The sequence below is a fragment of the Etheostoma cragini genome, chromosome 9 (genome assembly GCF_013103735.1).
Source record: "Etheostoma cragini isolate CJK2018 chromosome 9, CSU_Ecrag_1.0, whole genome shotgun sequence".
Taxonomy (NCBI): domain Eukaryota; kingdom Metazoa; phylum Chordata; class Actinopteri; order Perciformes; family Percidae; genus Etheostoma; species Etheostoma cragini.
Window position 1 is genome coordinate 8,518,366 of NC_048415.1, and position 19,157 is coordinate 8,537,522.

Here is a 19,157-nt window from a genome sequence, read left to right on the forward strand (position 1 = left end):
ACACACACACACACACACACACACAGACAGACACAAAGATATACTGCATTTATTCTGCCTGCTCTAGGTGCTGCCTGTGTTAAAGCCCTTGGCGAACTCCGTGTGTCAGTCTGCCGGTACATGGCCGGCGTGTCTCGTAAGCAGCCAACAGCAAAGGAATAAATCATGATCTTACAACAATGCGTCAGTTGACTTATTGCTGTTTCGTGACCGGAGGTGAATGGTACCACTCTTTTAAAAGGCCGGTCGGCGGTGGCGCAGGGGCGGGAGCCAGCCGAGCGTGCAGCCTTGTCATAGGGCCGTATAATAGGGCTGCATCGGCCCTTCCTCTAACTAGTCAGTTGGGAGGACCCCCACCACCATCGCCCCACCACCCTTCGCCTCTTTCATCTGCCGAGGCCCCCCAGCTCTCGAGCCCAGCCTCTGCCCTGCCTATCGCCCAAACTCACACAGCCCGGCCGCAGCGCCGGCTGACAGCAGCCCTCTCATCAGCCTGTCAGGCCTATGCTAACAAGGAACTATCCATCCACCATGCCCTAGAGTGCCAGCTGTCTCTCTGCTTCCTGCCTTTTCCTCTGTTCTTCTTTCCCTCTCTTTCTCTGACTTCTCTCTGTCTCTCTACTTTCACTCTGTCTTAGTTATTCTTCCTCACTGACATTATTTTCTGTCCATCTGTCTCTCACTCACCCTGGCTACACCTCTCTTTCTCTCAGATGTTGCCTCCCTCTTCCTGGGTGTCTTAATGCGTCTCTCTGTTGTTGTTCATCTGCAGAACATTGGGACATCCTTCCCCTCAATAGACTTATCTCAGCCTCATGCCATGTGTCTGACTTGTGCCGCTGTGAATGTGTATGTGCATATGTTGGGGGTGTTTGTGTCTCTTTTGCATGCACCTGTTTGTGTGTCTTCTGTACTCACAGGTGTTTGTACCTTATGTCTCGTGTCTTTCTGCAAGAGAGTCAGTGACTGTGTGTGCATGTGTGGGAGGCCTGGCGTTAGCTTTTACCTTTGTCGTCTTGTGCCCCCCCCTTACTTACAGGCCTGACACCGGCGTTTGTCAACAGAGAATGAAGCAGAGCATGGGTAATTGGTGACTTACTCTGTGCAGGAGAGGGGAGAGGGAAAGGATAACACAGTTTTAAACCCACAGGAGAAACGAGGGAGTGAGAGAAATGGACAGAAGGCAGAAGGATGAGAGGAGGAAAACAGAATAAGAAATTAAGAACTGGGATGGATATGAGGCTGGGAAAGGAGAAGAGAGGATTGAATGTGGAGAGTGTGTAGGGACGGAGTTGGAAGGAAAGGCTAGTGGAAGGGAAATGAGTGTTTGAGACTGGTGTGAAGAGGTCAAGAGCAATTCTGTTGATACCATTCCTCCTGTCAAATTGAATTACATTGCCTGCAGCAGCAGCTGTTTGTCTCACTCTCACCCCCTTGCTTTAATTTAACATGTGCGATAGGTTCCCTCATCTAGAGTATACAGAGGGAATTATTGTTGTTATATTTCCAGAGCAGTAAAATCTCCATTAAATTGCCGTTAAATATAAAAGATATGTGAAAGAGGTGTATCTAGTCCGGTTTCCTCATCCTGTCCTGTCCCCCCAGTAGCATTTTTTTTTCCATGTTCTGTCTGTTTCACTTCAACATGTCCAGTTGCTCAGGTAAAGAGGAATGATGTGGGTGGAAACACACTGCTTACTGACAGAGTCTGAAGAGCTTGAGTTGCAGTGTTGAGAAGATCAGAGGTATCTAGTGGGTCCAGCTTTTAAGGGAAACATCACCGTTGACTCATCTCAATATGATATGTCAATATGGAGAGCCGTCAGGAGAGTTGGGATAGCAATCCACATGTAATGAAGAATTGTTTTTGTCAACTGTGTGAATCTTTGTGTCATAATTCAGGTTTTGGGTTAATTTCCTGCAGAAACAAATTGCATGAGCTGTATCTCTAGTCCATGCTACATGTATGTGGTGTGTTCACAGTCTTAAAGTGACACAGTTCTAAGAGTGCAACACTGGATCTTTCAGTGTGCTGTTGATTGACGTTATTGTCCCACAAAATGCAATGCTCAAAGAAAATGGGGGAGCTGCTCACAGCTGGAAAGTATAAAATCTAATTGTAGATGGTGGTAGAACAGCCTTGTGAACACAGCAGAAAGCAAAAAAATAACTGTTAAATCTTTGAAAAATATTTTGATGTCTATTTGTAAAGTATAATTGGTAGTGACATTCCAAAGTCGTAGTTTGATTGACATCAAAGGCACACACATTGCTTCATTTCCTGTTAGTATAAAATTATTGTGTATAATTTTACAGCAAAAACAGTATGCTGAGACATTTAGTATTCCGTACTTACTGTATACTATTAGTATGTAGTCTGAAAGGGGCCATGGCAATTAACTCACAATCAGACCCCCATTATTGACAAAACTGGTGTGTGACCTCTCAGCTTAGGTTTATTGCTACCTACTTCAAAGTTGCAATGCAAATTTGAACTCTTCACTCCTCTCTTTCTTCTTCTCCGATGTTCACCTCCTCTCCATCTCTTTCTGTCTCTCCTTTCTTTAGTCCTGTTGAATGGATCTTGGAAAACCAGTGTTAGTGTGGACGGTGTCTGTCATGGCTACAGCGCAGTAAAAAAGCTTTCGGGGCAGAACCAAAGACCTTGACTGCTTTTTGAAGCAAGCTGTCGCTGTATAATCGGTTAGCTTCTCTCAGAGGAAGGGGGCAGGCGCACACACACACACACACAAAATGTAAGAGGCAGGCAGCCCCTCATTACCGGGCAGAGCCCTGGTCCCTGAGGACTGGACCCAGCACCTAATCCTGTATTTGTTCTTGGGGACTGTATCTGTGATTCTCCATTGAATGGAATATTAAGCACCCAGGTCTTTTGTGGAGCGTGTAAGCCATTTGGCTCCACTCATCTATTATTTATCAGCCTGGCAAATATTTTATCAGCCTTAGCCTCTCATGACCCACTCTCATGTGAAGCCCCCCTCTAAATGAAGGAAAAAAAGGGGGTACGATTTCTTTTTTGCCCAATTTATCCTCCTTTTACTTTTTGCCTCGTTCGTTCTCAAATTTGAACAAGGACACAGGGATTTGTACTAAGCTGAATTAGAGAAGCAAATAAGTGAACCATTCCTCTGGAGTTCATTCCAAGTTGCCTTATCTCAGGCACACTGCCACCTTCATTGCTTTGGAGATATCAAATAAAAGAAAACAGAAATCTAGATTTGCTCTGTATAAATCATTATCTTAGTTTCAGTAACCCCCCTCCTCTCTTGGCCAACTCCCCCAAGCCAGCCACCCAGCCTGAGAAGAAGAGAAGCAGAGAGAGAGACTCCTGTTTTCCCTTTCAACCTGAGAGTAAATCATGCCAGTTGGGGGGCTCACCTTGAGGCCGGGTGGAGATAATTGAAGTTGGTTAGCGAGGTGTTCTGTGCCATTACCTCCTGGTACCAGTGAATGGCTGGGGCTTGTCTCGCACTCCCAGAGGAGGAATACACACGCCTGTTGGCGCTCCGTGTGTGTGTGTGTGTGTGTGTGTGTCTGTGTGTCTGTGTGTCCACAGCCGGAATGCTGACCTCTCTTCATCACAATTTAATGGCCTCTTACCGTCATCACTTTGGAAGGGAAAAAGGTGGGATGGTTTTGATAGTAGCTCTTCCACCAAGTACCTCACTTTCAGACATTAATATTCATAGCATTGATTTATTTTCAAAATTAGCAGAAAAACAAACTGTTTGCCGGGGAATTAATCCTGACAGGAGCGTGGCGTTGTTGTGTTTTATTTGAAGATGGCAGGCAGCGGAAATATGCATATGCAGATACACAGAGCAAGACACCAATTAAATGTTGATTAAGTCCTAACTATTGTGGGACTGGGTGTATGAGAGATTGCACAGAGATGATAAAAAAAAAGATCCTTGCTTTTTTTTCCTGCCGATATGAAAAATGAATGCAGTTAAAACAAACATGAAGGGAGGGAGGCACAAGGACACACAAAGTGACACACACTTTTTTGTTGTAAGCTTTTCAGATGTCCTGGCTTGATGTTTTGGTGGATTCAAAGGGTGGGGCACTTTTTCTCTTTCTCTGGCAGCGGTGGTTTTCATTTGCCAGGCCTACTCGCTTTTGGCCGGTCAATTGTGACATTGTGTGTGTCAGTGAGCAGGGGGTCTCCTGGTAGTTGTGCGCGTATGTGTGATAGTGTGTGTCCGCTTCACACATTGACTGTGAAGCTGCAGCAGTATAACAGCGGCTGCTGCTCCGGGGTCCCGGCGGTATTGGCCTAGCCCGCAGTCTCTCTTGGCTAACTCATGTTTCATTCTTTGGCAATTTGCCCTAATGAAGTCCCGCAGGAGCCCCTCAGACCTCTGTTCTCTTTCCATATTTAATCATGTTATTTTAATCTGGGGGATGAGCTAACGCCTTTTTCTACTGTCGTGTGTGTGTGTGTGTGTGTGTGTGTGTGTGCTTGCAGTTGCGTGTGTTGCAGGTCCTTACTATAGCTAGGTTTTTATAAGCTGGGATGTCAAGAGGGGGAGTGGTGGTTTTTAAGACAATGTAGATAGCTCATTTGAAAAAGAATGCCATCTTCATGTGAATGCTTCTCATTATATGTTAAAAAGATGTTATTTCTCTCTCTCTCTCTCTCTCTCTCTCTCTTTAATTTCTTAGTCATAGGAGTTGGAGGGATTTTGATGGTTACTGTCAGCACTGTTTTGGGCTTTGTTTGTTGTTTTTGTGCAGGTTGTAGCACAATTCTTACTTTGACATTGAATTCAAAAGCAGTTAATTAGGAGCACTGGGCTTGTACTGTATTTGCTCTCATTTCTGTGTTCAAAATGGGTTAGAATCCGTGCTTTGAATTTTTTTTTTTTTTTTTAAATGTCTTAACGCCATGTGCAAAATTGGTAAGATTATTGCAGTGATGACCCACCACAAATTAATCAATATGGTGGAAACATCGTTCTTTTTTGTGTAAAGCATGTGTTGCCATTCTTCATGTCAGTCCTTTCAATACTTTTCTTTTCACCTCCTCATAAATCTTTGTTCCTCTGCTTTGTTTCTGTCATGAGTTTAAGACAACCGCTCCAGCTTTCAGTCTGTTCTTCTCTTCCTCCAACAATAGCTTGCAGGTTGTGTGTTCATCAACAGCACTAGGCATGTCAATGTAACACTTTTTGGGTTTTTCTGAGGGCTTTTGTTTGTGAGCAAGATTAAAGGCTAATTCAATGAAATCAAACATTGATGATCGACGCATCAACACAAAACATCACTACAGCAGCAACCTTGATGAGACTTTTGGATCTTTTTGAAAAATAGGATATTGTTTGGAAGAAAATATAGCCGAAGTTCTCTCTTCTATAGACTTTAGCAGTGAAGAAACTAAGTTGGATAAGTTGTAGAAATGTTTTTGAAATAAAAAAGACAAGCATTATATTTAGTTTAAAGTTATTTTCTTCCTTTTTTAACTTGTTGCAGTTCTGTCTTTGGAGAAATTCTTCTGAATCCACACAAACCTTCAGTTTAATAATGGAATTAAACATTCCAGTAAACATACAGCATAAATTGTCCTTCCATTTTTTTTGTGTTGCGTTGAAAAGTTATGTTGAGTTTATCGTCTTACTTCTTTCTCTTTCTGTAGTTAACTGCATGTGTCCACGGTGCAGCTGCTCTGCTCTTTCCAATGTACTGGCAGCACATCTTCATCCCTGTTCTGCCCTCGCATCTTCTGGACTACTGTTGGTAAGGCTGACCACCTCTGTAACACACACATACATGAACACTATCAGGATCATCATAATAAATGTTTACGCCCCCACCTTTTCTCTCCTTCTTTCTCTTATTATTCAGCCACCTTCCACACACAAGCATGCACGCTCTCTCTCTCTCGAACACACACACACACACACACACACACACACACACACACACACACACCACGATATGTGTGCTGGTCATGCACCAAGCTCTGCTGCTGAAACCTCTGTGTAAAAGTGCAGACACACATGTTCATATTCTCCCACCCGTTCGCACAATTCCTCTTGTGGTGCGCCTTCTCCTGTGTGGCCCCTTGAAGTAATAAACGACCTGGATCACCTTGGTCCATATTTCATGCCAGTGCTAGCACCACATCATCTCATAATCTTTGCCCTCTCAGGGGTTCATTACCACCCATCCAACATCAAATCCAATTAATCCGAATGGACTTAATTGAAACTAAATGTAGAGCAGAAGTAAGAGCTCATTTACAAATCTACATGTGTTCATATTATCTTCAGATATCAACATACAGAATTAAAAAAAAAGCAGAGTGGAAAAGACAGCTTATGTAAAAGGAGCTTTACGTTGACGCTAACAGTACAGTGCTTTAGCACAAAGGGACGCTATTCATCACTGACAGTAAAATGTGATTTTCAACACTCTGGGAAGACTCATCATTATCTTATTTAATCACAGGGGGTCCTCTACGCACTGATTAGATAACTAAATTACATTAGATGCTCTTTGTGTGTTTGTATGTGTACATGTGCATGCATTGTGTAAATGTTGGTGAAAGAAGTATATTCATGAAACAGAGAAGAAAGTGGCTGAAGTTCAGACCTACAGGCCTGCTGTTTTGTTTCGCTGTTGCTTTAAGTTGATTACAAGCCTGTGGCCTCTGAATCATTCTTGCCAGGAATACACTGACCCAAAGCTATCCGATTATTGCCTCCTCTGTAAACCTCATCATAAAAATGGTTTCTATTATTTGACCGTTTTTGTTGATTTAATCCATCATGGTGGTTGGGGAACATACTCTATGATTCAGCCTTTCCTTGCCACTAACTTTCAGTTTGAAGATAAATATCACATAAAACAAGAATGACATGATAATAATCAGGGAAAGCCTTTTTCTGAGGGTAGAATGAAAACCGTTGACACTTCTACCCTTTAGCTTTCTGGGAAGTGTTCTGTCTGTACTTTGTGAATCAACCTTGTTGTTCGAAGACAAACTATATTAAATGTCCTGAAAAAACATTTACTGTTGATATTGTTAATACACAGTTGAAATAATAAGACCTGTCGCATTAGTATTTTTCAGTACCTTTCAGGTAAATTAGTGCTTAATGATGGCTGAGTGTGGAAGTTTTAAAATAAAAGGAAAAAAAGATTTAGACAAAATGTACTTTTTTGGAATCACATTTGAACTTTTAAAGCAAAAAGTCAGTGAGTCCAAGTAAAAAAAAAAAACTGACTGAAGGAGAAACTTGTCTACCTGGTAACTTAATATTGTTGTTTTTTAAACCAGTCCAGTAGCACCAGATCAATTTGCTTGCGCTGCTACACACACACACACACACACACATACACACATCGGTTAATCTAATTGTTTCCCATTTTGAGAGTCATGGTGGTTTCTGGGGAAATAATTCGAAGTCTGAGTTTCAGTCAGCGGCCGTGCCCTACATGTACTGCAACATGATTGGGTTTAAGAACAACATATGGATGATAATCAGTTTCGCTGCCTATTTTACCCTTGTGTTATCTCATGCAATGCTAGGTTTAATGCATCCAATGCACATCTGTTGCATTACATTTGTTTTCACATAATTTCTAGCAATTTTGAAAATAGGTTTTACTCTTACTACTTACTAAAAAAAGTCTTTGCTTTTTCTGAACTATTGATTTTTTTCAAATTAATAGTTTAGTGTATTAGATGTTAAAACAATCCCAAACGCCATCACAAGGCATAGTACAATCAGGTAATATCTTCAGATTGCTAAATCCTAACAGCATTCAGTTTACAAAATATTGGAATGCAAAGAAAAGCACCAAATTCTCACCTTGAAGGGTCTGTGATTTATTCTAGTTTATAGCTTGATAAATAAAGATTAATCAGATATCAACATAGTTATCAAATACATTTCTGGAATAATCTTATAATTAAAGCTTAACATTAGGTTATGCATTTTACTTTTTTAGATTGTTTTGTAATGTGCTGTCACAGTGGTGCTTCCATAAATATTTCTTTACTGCATGTAACCATCTGATATTAATATTGCTCACAACTTTCCTCTTTCCATACACAGTGCCCCCATGCCATACTTTGTGGGAGTTCATCTTAGTCTGCTGGAGGTATGTTAATATGTATTTTATATGGAAATAAAAGTGCATAAATAATTATACTGCATGTGCATAATATGCTGCTGCAAATTGATGTATGTATTAAAAAACGGTTCTATATATGGGACATTAAATGTTGACATTTCTTAATTCGCATCAGATATATATTGTACATTTCAATGGATTATCTTAAAAAAATCATTCAATTTACATTGAGGAACAAAGATGTAACTCTACGTAGTCAATTCCTAGTTTTCCCTCTTTGTATATATGGTCAGTGGTCTAATGTTGCTCCTCGTTTGATAAATTGTGCTCTCAATATGGTATAAAATATTTGAAGCTTTAGTAAGGTAATTGTTTGGCACCTCCAACATATTAAATTAAAAATATTGACAGAATGTTTTTTCATCTTAATTTTTTTTTGTATCTGTCTTGCTTGTGTGGATTCTTAACCAGAAGCACAAAAGGGAAAAAAAGCATCTGCAAACAAAGAGCTTTTCTACTTCATTGTTGAACCATGTGTGTTGGTTGGGGGGCGGGGGGGCGTCACCAGCACTGCGGTTGTGTGTGAGTGCGTCGAATGCACGTTGCAAACACGCACACATTTGCAGTTGTATTTAAGTTTTTGTGTGTGTGTGTAATTGTGCAAATGAATGTATTGTGTGTGTGTGTGTGTGTGTGTGTGTGTGATATTTGTCTGACAGTTGCGACAGTGGCAGTATTTATCACACTCTGCATCCATGACAGACCCCCTTTCCGCCACTACATAATTAGTCCAGATCAGCATGTGAGCCTCCACTGCACAGGCTGTCACAAAAGTGACAAACTAGAAATTCACACACTATGCTGCCCCCCACCCACCCACCCCCCCACCACCACCACCACCACACCTGCCTGCATCCTGTGCCACACTGAAATAATAGTTGAATTTGTCGCCATCAGAATGCACACAGCGCAGCACAGCAGCACTCTGTTGTTGTTGATGTATGAGGTTTTGGTGCTTTGGAAAATGTTTGCGCAATTCAAATGTTTCCTCTCAGTGCCATTCTTCATTTTGTGAGCATGTGTGTGTTACAGTAAAGATGTCCTAATATTTATTTTCCTACATGCCATATTTCATTGGTAATTGTAAAGGAGTGTGATGACAGTGTGGTTTTAAAAGTGACCGCTGTGCTTTCTCCTACCTGGGATTTCAGGACAGACATGAATTTTTCTGCTAGGAAACCTGGTTCACACTTCAAACTTGAACTTAATGCCATGATTTGATTATTAACCAAACTATGTTTTCAGGCTCTTTGTTTATTTAACATACATCTCTACCAGTGTCCAATAGTAAACACAATTAATTCGTATGAAATGTTTGATAGCAAAAACAAATAGGTTCACTTTGAGAAATAATGCTTAAATTCCAATAAGTAAAAACAGTAAAAATACTTTATTATGTAGAACTTTTGCCTGCAAAATGGGACATGTTGTAATAGTATTTACAGAGAGATTTCTTCCATGTTGTGAGATGGGGATTAGAGTTATTAGTGTGGCAGCTTGTGCACTGTTGCTGATAACACTGGACATGTCCTCCTTTAGAGAGTACGCAGTCGATCACTGGAGGATGTGGTCATTCTGAATGTGGACACCAACACCCTGGAGAGTCCCTTTGATGACCTGCACAACCTGCCCAGTGACGTGGTGAGACACACACACACACACACACACACACACACACACACACACACTTCTTAACCTTTATTGTCTCATTACAGATAACACAAAGAAGGGTTTGTTTTTCCTCTTTTACATCGTCTTTCTTGCATAAACACAGATTCTCTTGTCCTTCAATGTACTCTCATACTCACTAACGCCCATGTACACATACACACACACACACACACACACAGAAAAACATACACAGACAAACACATACACATGCAGAAACTTGTCAAAGTATAGCTCTGTCCCCTCCCAACATCATTAATGACTGCAGTACTGGCTCCTCAGATTGTGGCTGTCTAAAGTAAACTCCCGCCGCGATGTATGATGCTTGAAGGCGAACAGCATTCCCCGACCATCAGAGGCTTGTGGGAAAATGTGCAGCTTCCTTCCCTTCATCTCCATCCATTCTAATCATTATTTCACAAAGTCTTGCATTTCTGCCTGCCCACTGGCACGTTTCTGAGAACCAGAGATAGGAGGAGGGAACAAGGCAAAGAAAAGAAAAGAAAAGGCAGAGATGGGTGATTTTGTAGGGGGAAAGAGTGGGAAGAAGGGGGCCAATTACCAGTGTGGGCAGTGAAGCCACCTGCCAGTGCGTCGCCTCTTTAATTAATGGAGCACGGACGCCGGTCAGTGCTACAGGAAACCACGGCATCAGGGTCTCACACACACACACACACACACACACACACACACACACACACACACACACACACACACACAAACACACTGAACAACACGCATGCTTGTCTTTGTAGTAGTAAGAAACTGTATGTTTATCTGTTTTTCTGAGTTTATGTGTGAGGCCCCGCTGAGGCTGCGGACGCACTATTACCCCCACTGCTAACTGCTATTCTCAGGTTCCACTGGACTCCTTCCCTACCTGCAATATATAATTCAATTCACTGCCCAACAAACTCCAGACCTTGTCACATTCCCACACTTCTCTGGTTCTCCTGATTTAGCACTGCTCAGCACACCACAACTGCTAGTGTACATTGATGCCTCTTTACAAGCTACAATGATAAGATATTTTCCTACATTTTATATAATTTCCTGCCTACCTTTTGGCCTGTTTTTCAGCCTGCCTTATAGCCTGCCTTTCTGCCTGGCTGCTGGAGTATCATGACACCTGTCTGCCTCCTTGTCTCTCTCTCTCTCTCTCTCTCTCTCTCTCACAGTGCTTGCCACCAGCCTGGACTTCTCTAGCACCCGCTATTTGCTTTCCCTGCTTCTTTGCCTGTGTGCTTGTCTGGCTACAGTACCTTCTTTTCACTTCCTGCCTGCTTGCTTTTCTGCACCCAGGGACTCAAGTCCTAAATTAAATTGCAAACTGAGTTTGTCATAAAAAGGAGTCAGGGCTTTTGAAAAGCGACAGAAGCAGAGAGAAAAGCCTTTGTCTTTGCCGTGTGATAAATTAAGTGGCAGGCTCAGAGCCTTTTTGCTTTGATCCCTTACTCACCATTTTTCCTTACTAATGACAGAACATAGCCTGCATATCATGTCAACTTACACCACCTGAAACGAAAACCTCACTGGCATTAATATATTTATTGCAACAAATTGTTGTTGTTTTATTCCGATTTACTTTTTTCCCCCTGTCTCCTCTCATCTTTTCACGGAGGCTAGTAGATTAATAAGGAAGTGAGCAGGTACTAATTGAGTGGAATTCCAGGTCGCTTGTTAACTTGCTTGTTAGTGATGAGGACATGCCACATGGCATTTGATGTTTGTGTTTACACACAAGGAGATGTTTGAGGCATTGTGCAGTTTGTCAAACACAGGGCCTGAAATTTTGATTAATGCTGAGCGATTCTCTGCCTGGGCTGAGCTGCCGCGCGTTGTTTCTGAGCTATTAAAACAGCCTTCATTTCTCACTAATTCTCACTGTAACACTGGCTACTACTTAACACTCAGGCTTTATTCAATGTGAAATTGAAGCCCTGAGACCTATGAAGTAATGATTATTGTCACTTTAAAAGCCCAGCATCACTTTGTATGAATATATAAACCATGAAATGGAATAAAAGGTGAAGGCCACAGGCAGTTTTTCTGCGTCTTTTAAGTCTAACTAAGAGTGAAAACATAGCACTCTGATGTTGATTTAAGCAATCCTTTAGATATCCATCTAATTATGGCAACGCAGACTGTGAGCACATGTGGACTCTATTATGTGGCTCGGCTGACCAGTGGCCGTGCTTTTAGCAGGTTCAGAGTTCACAGTTGTCCCGAATTAGCCGCCTTCTTTCAGACAGGACCCCTACACCGGCTCCACTAGTGCCCGCCCCTTAATGGTCTTTTCCCGCAACTTCACACATAATATTTTAGATTTATTGACTATTACTAATGCTACCATGCCAGTAGCGGTTCCGTTTGGCAAAAAAAGAGGAAAGATCTGAATAACAGAGTAATTGGTGCCGGGTCAAAAAAAGGATGCAACACTCTTTTGAGAAGGGCGTTTGACATTTTTTAAATTGGAAACATCATATGAATCAGTGGTTCAGCATGTATTGTACTTTTGTTCTGGATTTGTCTTTTCAAATATACAAATCATCGTCTGACAGTGGCAATAAATTAATGACATGAATCTCTTTACCTTTTAGTTTTGTTTGCCCGGTACATTTTTTTGTACCTATTTAAAGTCAGTCTAAACATTACTTCTTTGAACCAGTAAGATTGGGTATGTTGCTATGAAAAAAAAAAAAAAAAAAAAAAAAAAAAAAAAGCAGATCGAGGAACTTTTCTTGGTTTCTTTATTTGAGTTTGTGTTTTTCTTTTTTTTTACTCCTATATTTTAGGTAAACATTGTGATATTATTAAAGAAATGGATTGTGTATTTTTAGCGGGTTGTTGCATTTTACGATTGCCTAAATTGAACTAAAAGTTTCAATAGTTTTTACACATTAATAAATCATATTAATCTCAGAGAGACTGTGCTTGTGTCAGTAAAATCAATGTGTTGACAAGCACGCTGAAAAGAGATATTCCATAAAAAACATTTTTTTTTCTGGAAGATCAAGGTATTTTTGTTTCTCTTTCTGAGATCCACCGTTCCTCTTCTGCACAGAGATTGTGCTGATAAAGTTATAATTGGCTTTTGGTTGGTAGAGCTGTTTACCTCGCTAGTCATTAAAAGTATCCAAGAATAGCGAATTAGGAGTCTCTTAATTCTGAAAAAAAACTGTGTGTGACCAAATCAGATTGTTATTTGATCCCAACAATTGATCTCAAACCAATAACGGAAGAATTGTTTTCATGTATTATTCTTTCTGTACCACCTATTCAAGGTAAGGTGCTACAATGCAGCTTACATCTTTATTTTCAGATGCTCTCTCTCACATCACAGCCTAATTCCTTCTATTCTCCTCCTCTCTGCCTCTCGCAACTTTGCTGACACTGTGTACCCATACATTCCTTGCCTTCATACATTTGATCATTTGTATTCCCAATCAAGGGGGGAATTTACAGCGTACACTCCTACTTCCTGTATTTCAAGCCTGCATTTGGAGGTTTACAAATGAATGAGGGGGTTGAGGTTGTGTCTGCGTGCCTCTCCTGAGATCACCTGGCACACTTAATCAAACATTGCAGCTTTAATTTGGTGTTCAGCTCTCCGATGCTCCCAGAGAACATCTACATCATCATCTACAATGGAGTACAACCGACAGCAGGCAAACACACACAGATGCACCGACACACACAGAGACACCTACACATTGTCGGCCAGGAATGTTCATCAATGACATTCTGATCTAGTTCGAGAGTAAACTTTTGCTACTTACAGATTTTTGTTATGTCCACCAGATTCCCCCATTTTCAGTTTTAGTGTTTCATTTCACTGGTGTTTTCCCAGTTTAGTGGAGTCACTTACAGTAAAGCTGCTCACATGCTGTACTAACTACATGTTAGCTTAGTCCTGGGAATGTGGTTACCCTACCACGTATTGTATTTCACAAAAACAGTCTGACTGTCCACAACACATAATAACAAGCTCCAAAGCATTTGATTTTGTTGTTGTTGCGTCAGTACTCTACCAACTGCACATGTCGATATCTGCTCATTTGAAACATTATGTTACAGGTTATGATTGTTTTAGCTGGTACTGAACTGTTCATACACTTCTTTTCTGCAGTGTTAGTAACCCCTCATTTACTCATGTGGAGTTTAAAAGCTACACTTAATTTTCACATTCTCGTTCTGCCGGCGGTTCACTCCGGATTAGGAGTCAAAAAGAGAGAGCAGCATCACCCACTACGTTAGTTATTGAAGTGAGAGATGACATTTAGCTGTAGTTAATTATGTATGCAAAACTCAGCTGCTATAAGAGGTCAGCTTGACAAAGTAACCCCACACCGGGGAGAGTCTCATGGCATTGAGATAGCCCTATTAAAACACACACACACACACTCACAGACTTTTTCTCCCCGTTGCTTCCTCACTCTTTTTCATTTCGCTTGGCTAATGCATTGTATTGCATGCGCTTAACAGCAGATCAACATACTGAATGACTGAATTATTTCTCATTTTGTGCCTTAATAGTTTGTTTATATTAGTATTTTGTTGTTATTACGTATTTATTTCCTCACATCACTTTGCTAATTTAATATTCATATTTGCTATTATACCAAAACCTAGTGGTTAGTGACTTTATGTGGTTAAAATCACTTAAGCAGTATTCCTAATATTCTGCAATTTACCATAAGACCTAAAAAAGAGGTTAATTTAAAAATACATAAATCATAACAGCAAAAAAAACCACCAAATATTCATATTAGTGTTTCAGTTAAACCTGTTATTAACGGCGTAAACGCAGACCCATTTTAACGTACATTTTACGTAGTTTTTTTCACACGCTGTTGCAGCAACTAGTAACATTAGAAAAAGTACAACACCACACCTGATCTAACTAGACCGGAAACAAAACAGGCACGCTGTACATGCTTGTTTGGGTCTGTGACAAGGCCAAAGAGTAGTAACGTTATGTTTTAAGTGGATGGCGAGCGTGAGACGACAAAATGGATGCCAATAAGATTGGAAAGTTTACTTTTTAAAAGTTGCCAAATGGTTCCATTGACAAAGCCAAAATGATCTGTGTCTGTTGTTGTGATCTGAGCTATCATCGCAGCAAATCCAGTCTGAAATACCACTTGATGGCCAAGCACACAGCTGATGTGAATTCTCATCGTCAAAGTATTTTTTTCACCCTTTTATTGATGGACAGTGTTAAATTGTGTGAGAGATCATTTGGTCCAAATGAGAATGTTAGGGTGAAATTGGTTACTACAGCAGGTTATATGCCAAAAACAAAATGGACAAAAAGAAATCAAGGGACATTTAGAATAGATAAAAAATGTGTGATTAATTGCGAGTTAACTATGACATTAATGGGATTGATCGCAATTAAATATTTAAATATAACAGCCTAATTGAATGAAGGAATTTTATAGATTGCAAGTTACATGCTCATGTACAGTATGTGTGAGCGTATATGCTGGTTCTTTGTGTGTCTTTGTTCAGATTTGTATGTCTGTACGTGTATGTGTGTGTGCGCGCGTGTGCATGCGTGTACGTGTGTGTACAGTTCAGACTGCAGCACATCAAAAGAAAGTGGGAGATTTTCATAACTATTTTTTTCTTTGTAGTTCTTTAATTGCGTCCCCATGGCTTTCTTTCCCTGGACAGAATCTTAAACAAAACATTCTTTTTTGCGAGAAGAAAACCCAACTTTTTATTTATATATTTATTTATTTTAACAACAGACAAGTGTCAGGGTCGTTATTTGGGAAGGGTTTTTTATGCTTTAGTAAAAATTTAGAGGAGAATTCTGAGTAGCTTTTTTTTGTTGTAGTAGATATAATATTGTTAGCTGTGCTCCTACCTTTTCTCAAGCTTTGTTTTTGGTTTTTGCTTGTCAACTAGAAGTGGACATTAATGATATGTTCAGTAGTTAATTAACAGCAATGATCAGTTTTCATATGTTTTGGGGTGTGACTGATTATATGAGCACTTTCTATGGAAATATTGCTTGTTGTTATGTACAACATAAAGGGATAAAACTATCATTATTTTATCAGGTTGAGTTTTAGAATAGAGTAGTTGTAGACTACTTCTCTACTTAGCACTTCCAAAGACAGCGAGAGGTGTTTTTGTCTTTGTCAAGTTTGCCATCAGAATTTCTATTCTAATATTTGTGTGGGTGTAAATATACACAGTACCTGAGTATTCTGAATTCACATGCACGTGAGTATGAAATGATTAAGGACCCTTGGGTGGATATCACTGTAGGTGACACCAGGCACCTTGTGTGTCCGTATGTACACATGCATGAACTCACACACATATTCACACAGATGCCTGGTGTCACATACAGCGGTATCATCCCTTACAGTCAGGCAGGGATCATCATTGCACCTGCTAATTACCATCTCCAGCTGGAGAGTTAAATGGAGATCTGTTCTATGTCTGACCTTTGACCCCATGCTCTTTATTTGACGCACTTCAAACCCTGTTTGGGGCTGACTGGGCTGGGCCTTAATGAGGCCCCATGTCTGCCCTCTGTGGGTTGTGCGCCTTAGATGCCCCACTTTCATCCCCAACTATCTTCCCTTGATGTAAATTGAAAAGATCACAGCTATGGGGAGAAGACCTGTACTGGAAAGGCCTCTCTGCATAGATTATGAATATCATAACTCAACAGTTTTTTTTCTTCCCTCCATTCAGCCACCCACTCCCCTCTCTCCTCCTGCCACCCCTTCGCTGTACAATGCTATAGTTCTAATTGGACCCAATGGGGGACTCTCTGCCTTTGATCTCATCACCGCCACTGTGACTTTACACTAAAAAATGTCACTGCCAAATAGGGTTATCACCTGTAGAGCCTGGCCTTCCTCTGATGCCTGTACGCATCTCGTTAGCTTCACTCAAACTGTAGAAGTTAATTAGTTTGACAGAGCCATTACCGTGGAGGCATACCTGATGATTGTGGCGTAGGCGCCATATTCAATATCCAATTACTAAACACACATTTATTTTCTGTGTCGGATATGTGAAGGAGTGCACAAAAAACTGTGCTTAGATTTTCTATTAGCAAAAGAACGATACTCTGGTACCTGTCATGCAGTTCTACTATATTTGTTATGTGACAATTTAATTAATAACCACCTGTGACTTATTTTTCATAATGCGTAATCCTACTCGTGAATAAATGTAAAACTTTAAATTTTATTACTTAATCATCCATTTTTCTCTGAGTAAAAAAACAGAAGTGATTGTGTCCCCACCTCATTAAAAAGTGGTTGCCACTGCAGAACTCTCACACATTTAAAGCGGTTGTACAGAGCTCTGTGTGCAGAGTGAACTTCGCTACTATCCCGTCTTCTCTGGCAGTCTTTGGGGTATGCGTCCCCCACTTAGATTGACATTGTGTTGGCTTTGATTGAAAAAAGAAAAAAATCTGTGAAAATGCACATACACATGAAATATTAATTTAGAAAGGGCTTTACATAAACATAAAAGCATTTAGCACAATGAGTGAATATGGAGATGACACTTGTTAATTTAACCGTGATAAACTTCCTGTTTGATGCCTGGGAGCATTTGCAATGGCAGCACAGGGACATTGTGGAGAGTGAGAAGGCCCAGGGGAGAGGAATCCACGCTGTTCGTTTTGTCTTTGTCCCAGTTTAAGGCTGCCACTCTCTCTGTCTCGCTTTATCTCCTTCTCTCTCAGCCTCTGTTTCTTTCTGCCTGTCCTCCGAAGGAGCTGTGTGCAAACACTTTGCTTCTCCTCCCTGAAGTCGTCCAGAAAGGCTAATTGCAGACGATAATCCCTCTAACGCTGCAGCTACACAGCATGATATATATGGCCACCGCTAACTGAAGTAGACCTGATCAAAATTGTATCACATTACTGAAGAACTGGGGTTATTTAAAGTCTGACACAACCCTTAAATCGGCTCCTGCTTTCATCTCCTCTTCTTTCTCTTCCTGCCCACCAATACTGCATCAACCAAATAGCAGCATTAAATAATATGGATTTATAGACTCTGTTTCAAATGTTCTACGCTGCTTCACAGAGGCAGACAAGCAAGATAATTCCCATACAGTTATTTAACACACACTCCCACAAAATGTTGCACTCTATAAAGAGGTAATTGAATGGACTGGTGAAATATGCAGTGCAGTGTTAAATCTAATTGGCAGACTGCTAACCAGAAATGTTGAATCCTACTTGTTTCACACACTTTTATCAGTTCTGCATGTGCAGTTAGTTTTCTCACTCCAGATTCAGATAGCAGAGTGGTGAAGTAAGAATGTAAAACATCATCACCTGGAGCGCTATGGCTTACTATGCCCTGAGCAAGACAGCAAATTCTAACCACAGGCTAAGTGGGCTCTGCAAACTCTTCTGAGGGCTATGTAGAGAAATTAAGCATTAATTGTTAAGTTTAATGTATGTATAGCTTTTTATATATTGGTAGAGAGTATAAGATGAAACCATGAAAAGTTATTCAGTTAGGATGTACAATTAATTTGTTTTTCACTAATTGAAATTAAAATTGCGATTCAAGCCTGTACTACTGCACAGCCCCTACCAAACTGCATTACAGTAATCCAGACCTCCTGTGCAACCCAATCAAACGTTGTGCTTTTGTGCTACACTGCCACAGCCCACACAGAGAGCAACGGTCCCTTGCTATCCCTGCCTCCTCCTCACTCTGCCACAACACAGTCAGACTACTGCTGAGCAGGTGAGGAGAGCCTCTTGACAACTTCCTCCCCAGACTCTCCAGGGCCCGCTGGCCAGGGTGAATCTTTTGTCATCCTAAAACAAGCTCGGGCCTGCTGCTCCTCCACTCTCGCCTGGAGTCCTGGAAACGGAGCCAGGAGAGGGGAAATAATTAAAGACATTTTATGTCAAGAGTCCCTTTCTAGAGGGAGTTTTGGATAGCCAACAGGGTAGGGAAAAACAGGAGGATTTGCAGGGAAGAAGAAAAGAGTAAGAAATGGAGGGAGAAATGAAAAAAAAGCAAGAAGGTGATGGGAATGAGAGGGGGTGGCAGCATGGAGGGAGAGGGTGAGAGAGGAAGAGCAAAGATGCGAGTTTCCATTTCCTCTCTGCTGTCCCCTCCCTCTCGCCCCCCCATCCTCCGCTCAATTAGCAAAGCAGCAGGTGCTCCCAGCAACACAACAGATAAGCTTGGAGGAAAGGCTTAAGCTTTTCCCTTTCTTTTCTTTCCTTTTTTGAGATGACCTGCAAATGTGATACTTCACACCCAGAATGGGCTAGCTGTTTCCTCCACCAATTTCAGAGGTGATAATTTAACTCC

The 19,157-nt window shown here is 40.9% G+C and overlaps 1 protein-coding gene across 6 annotated transcripts in view; it reads left to right on the plus strand.

Annotated features, from left to right (window-relative positions):
- dennd1b (DENN/MADD domain containing 1B) overlaps positions 1 to 19,157 on the plus strand; it is a 108,411-nt gene that overhangs the window by 60,302 nt on the left and 28,952 nt on the right. For all 6 annotated transcript variants that reach the window (XM_034881200.1, XM_034881196.1, XM_034881195.1 and 3 more), the window contains 3 exons: positions 5,657 to 5,757; positions 8,085 to 8,130; positions 9,703 to 9,804. In XM_034881200.1, the coding sequence (XP_034737091.1) occupies positions 5,657 to 5,757; positions 8,085 to 8,130; positions 9,703 to 9,804 (249 nt within the window). The remainder of the gene's footprint in view (positions 1 to 5,656; positions 5,758 to 8,084; positions 8,131 to 9,702; positions 9,805 to 19,157) is intronic.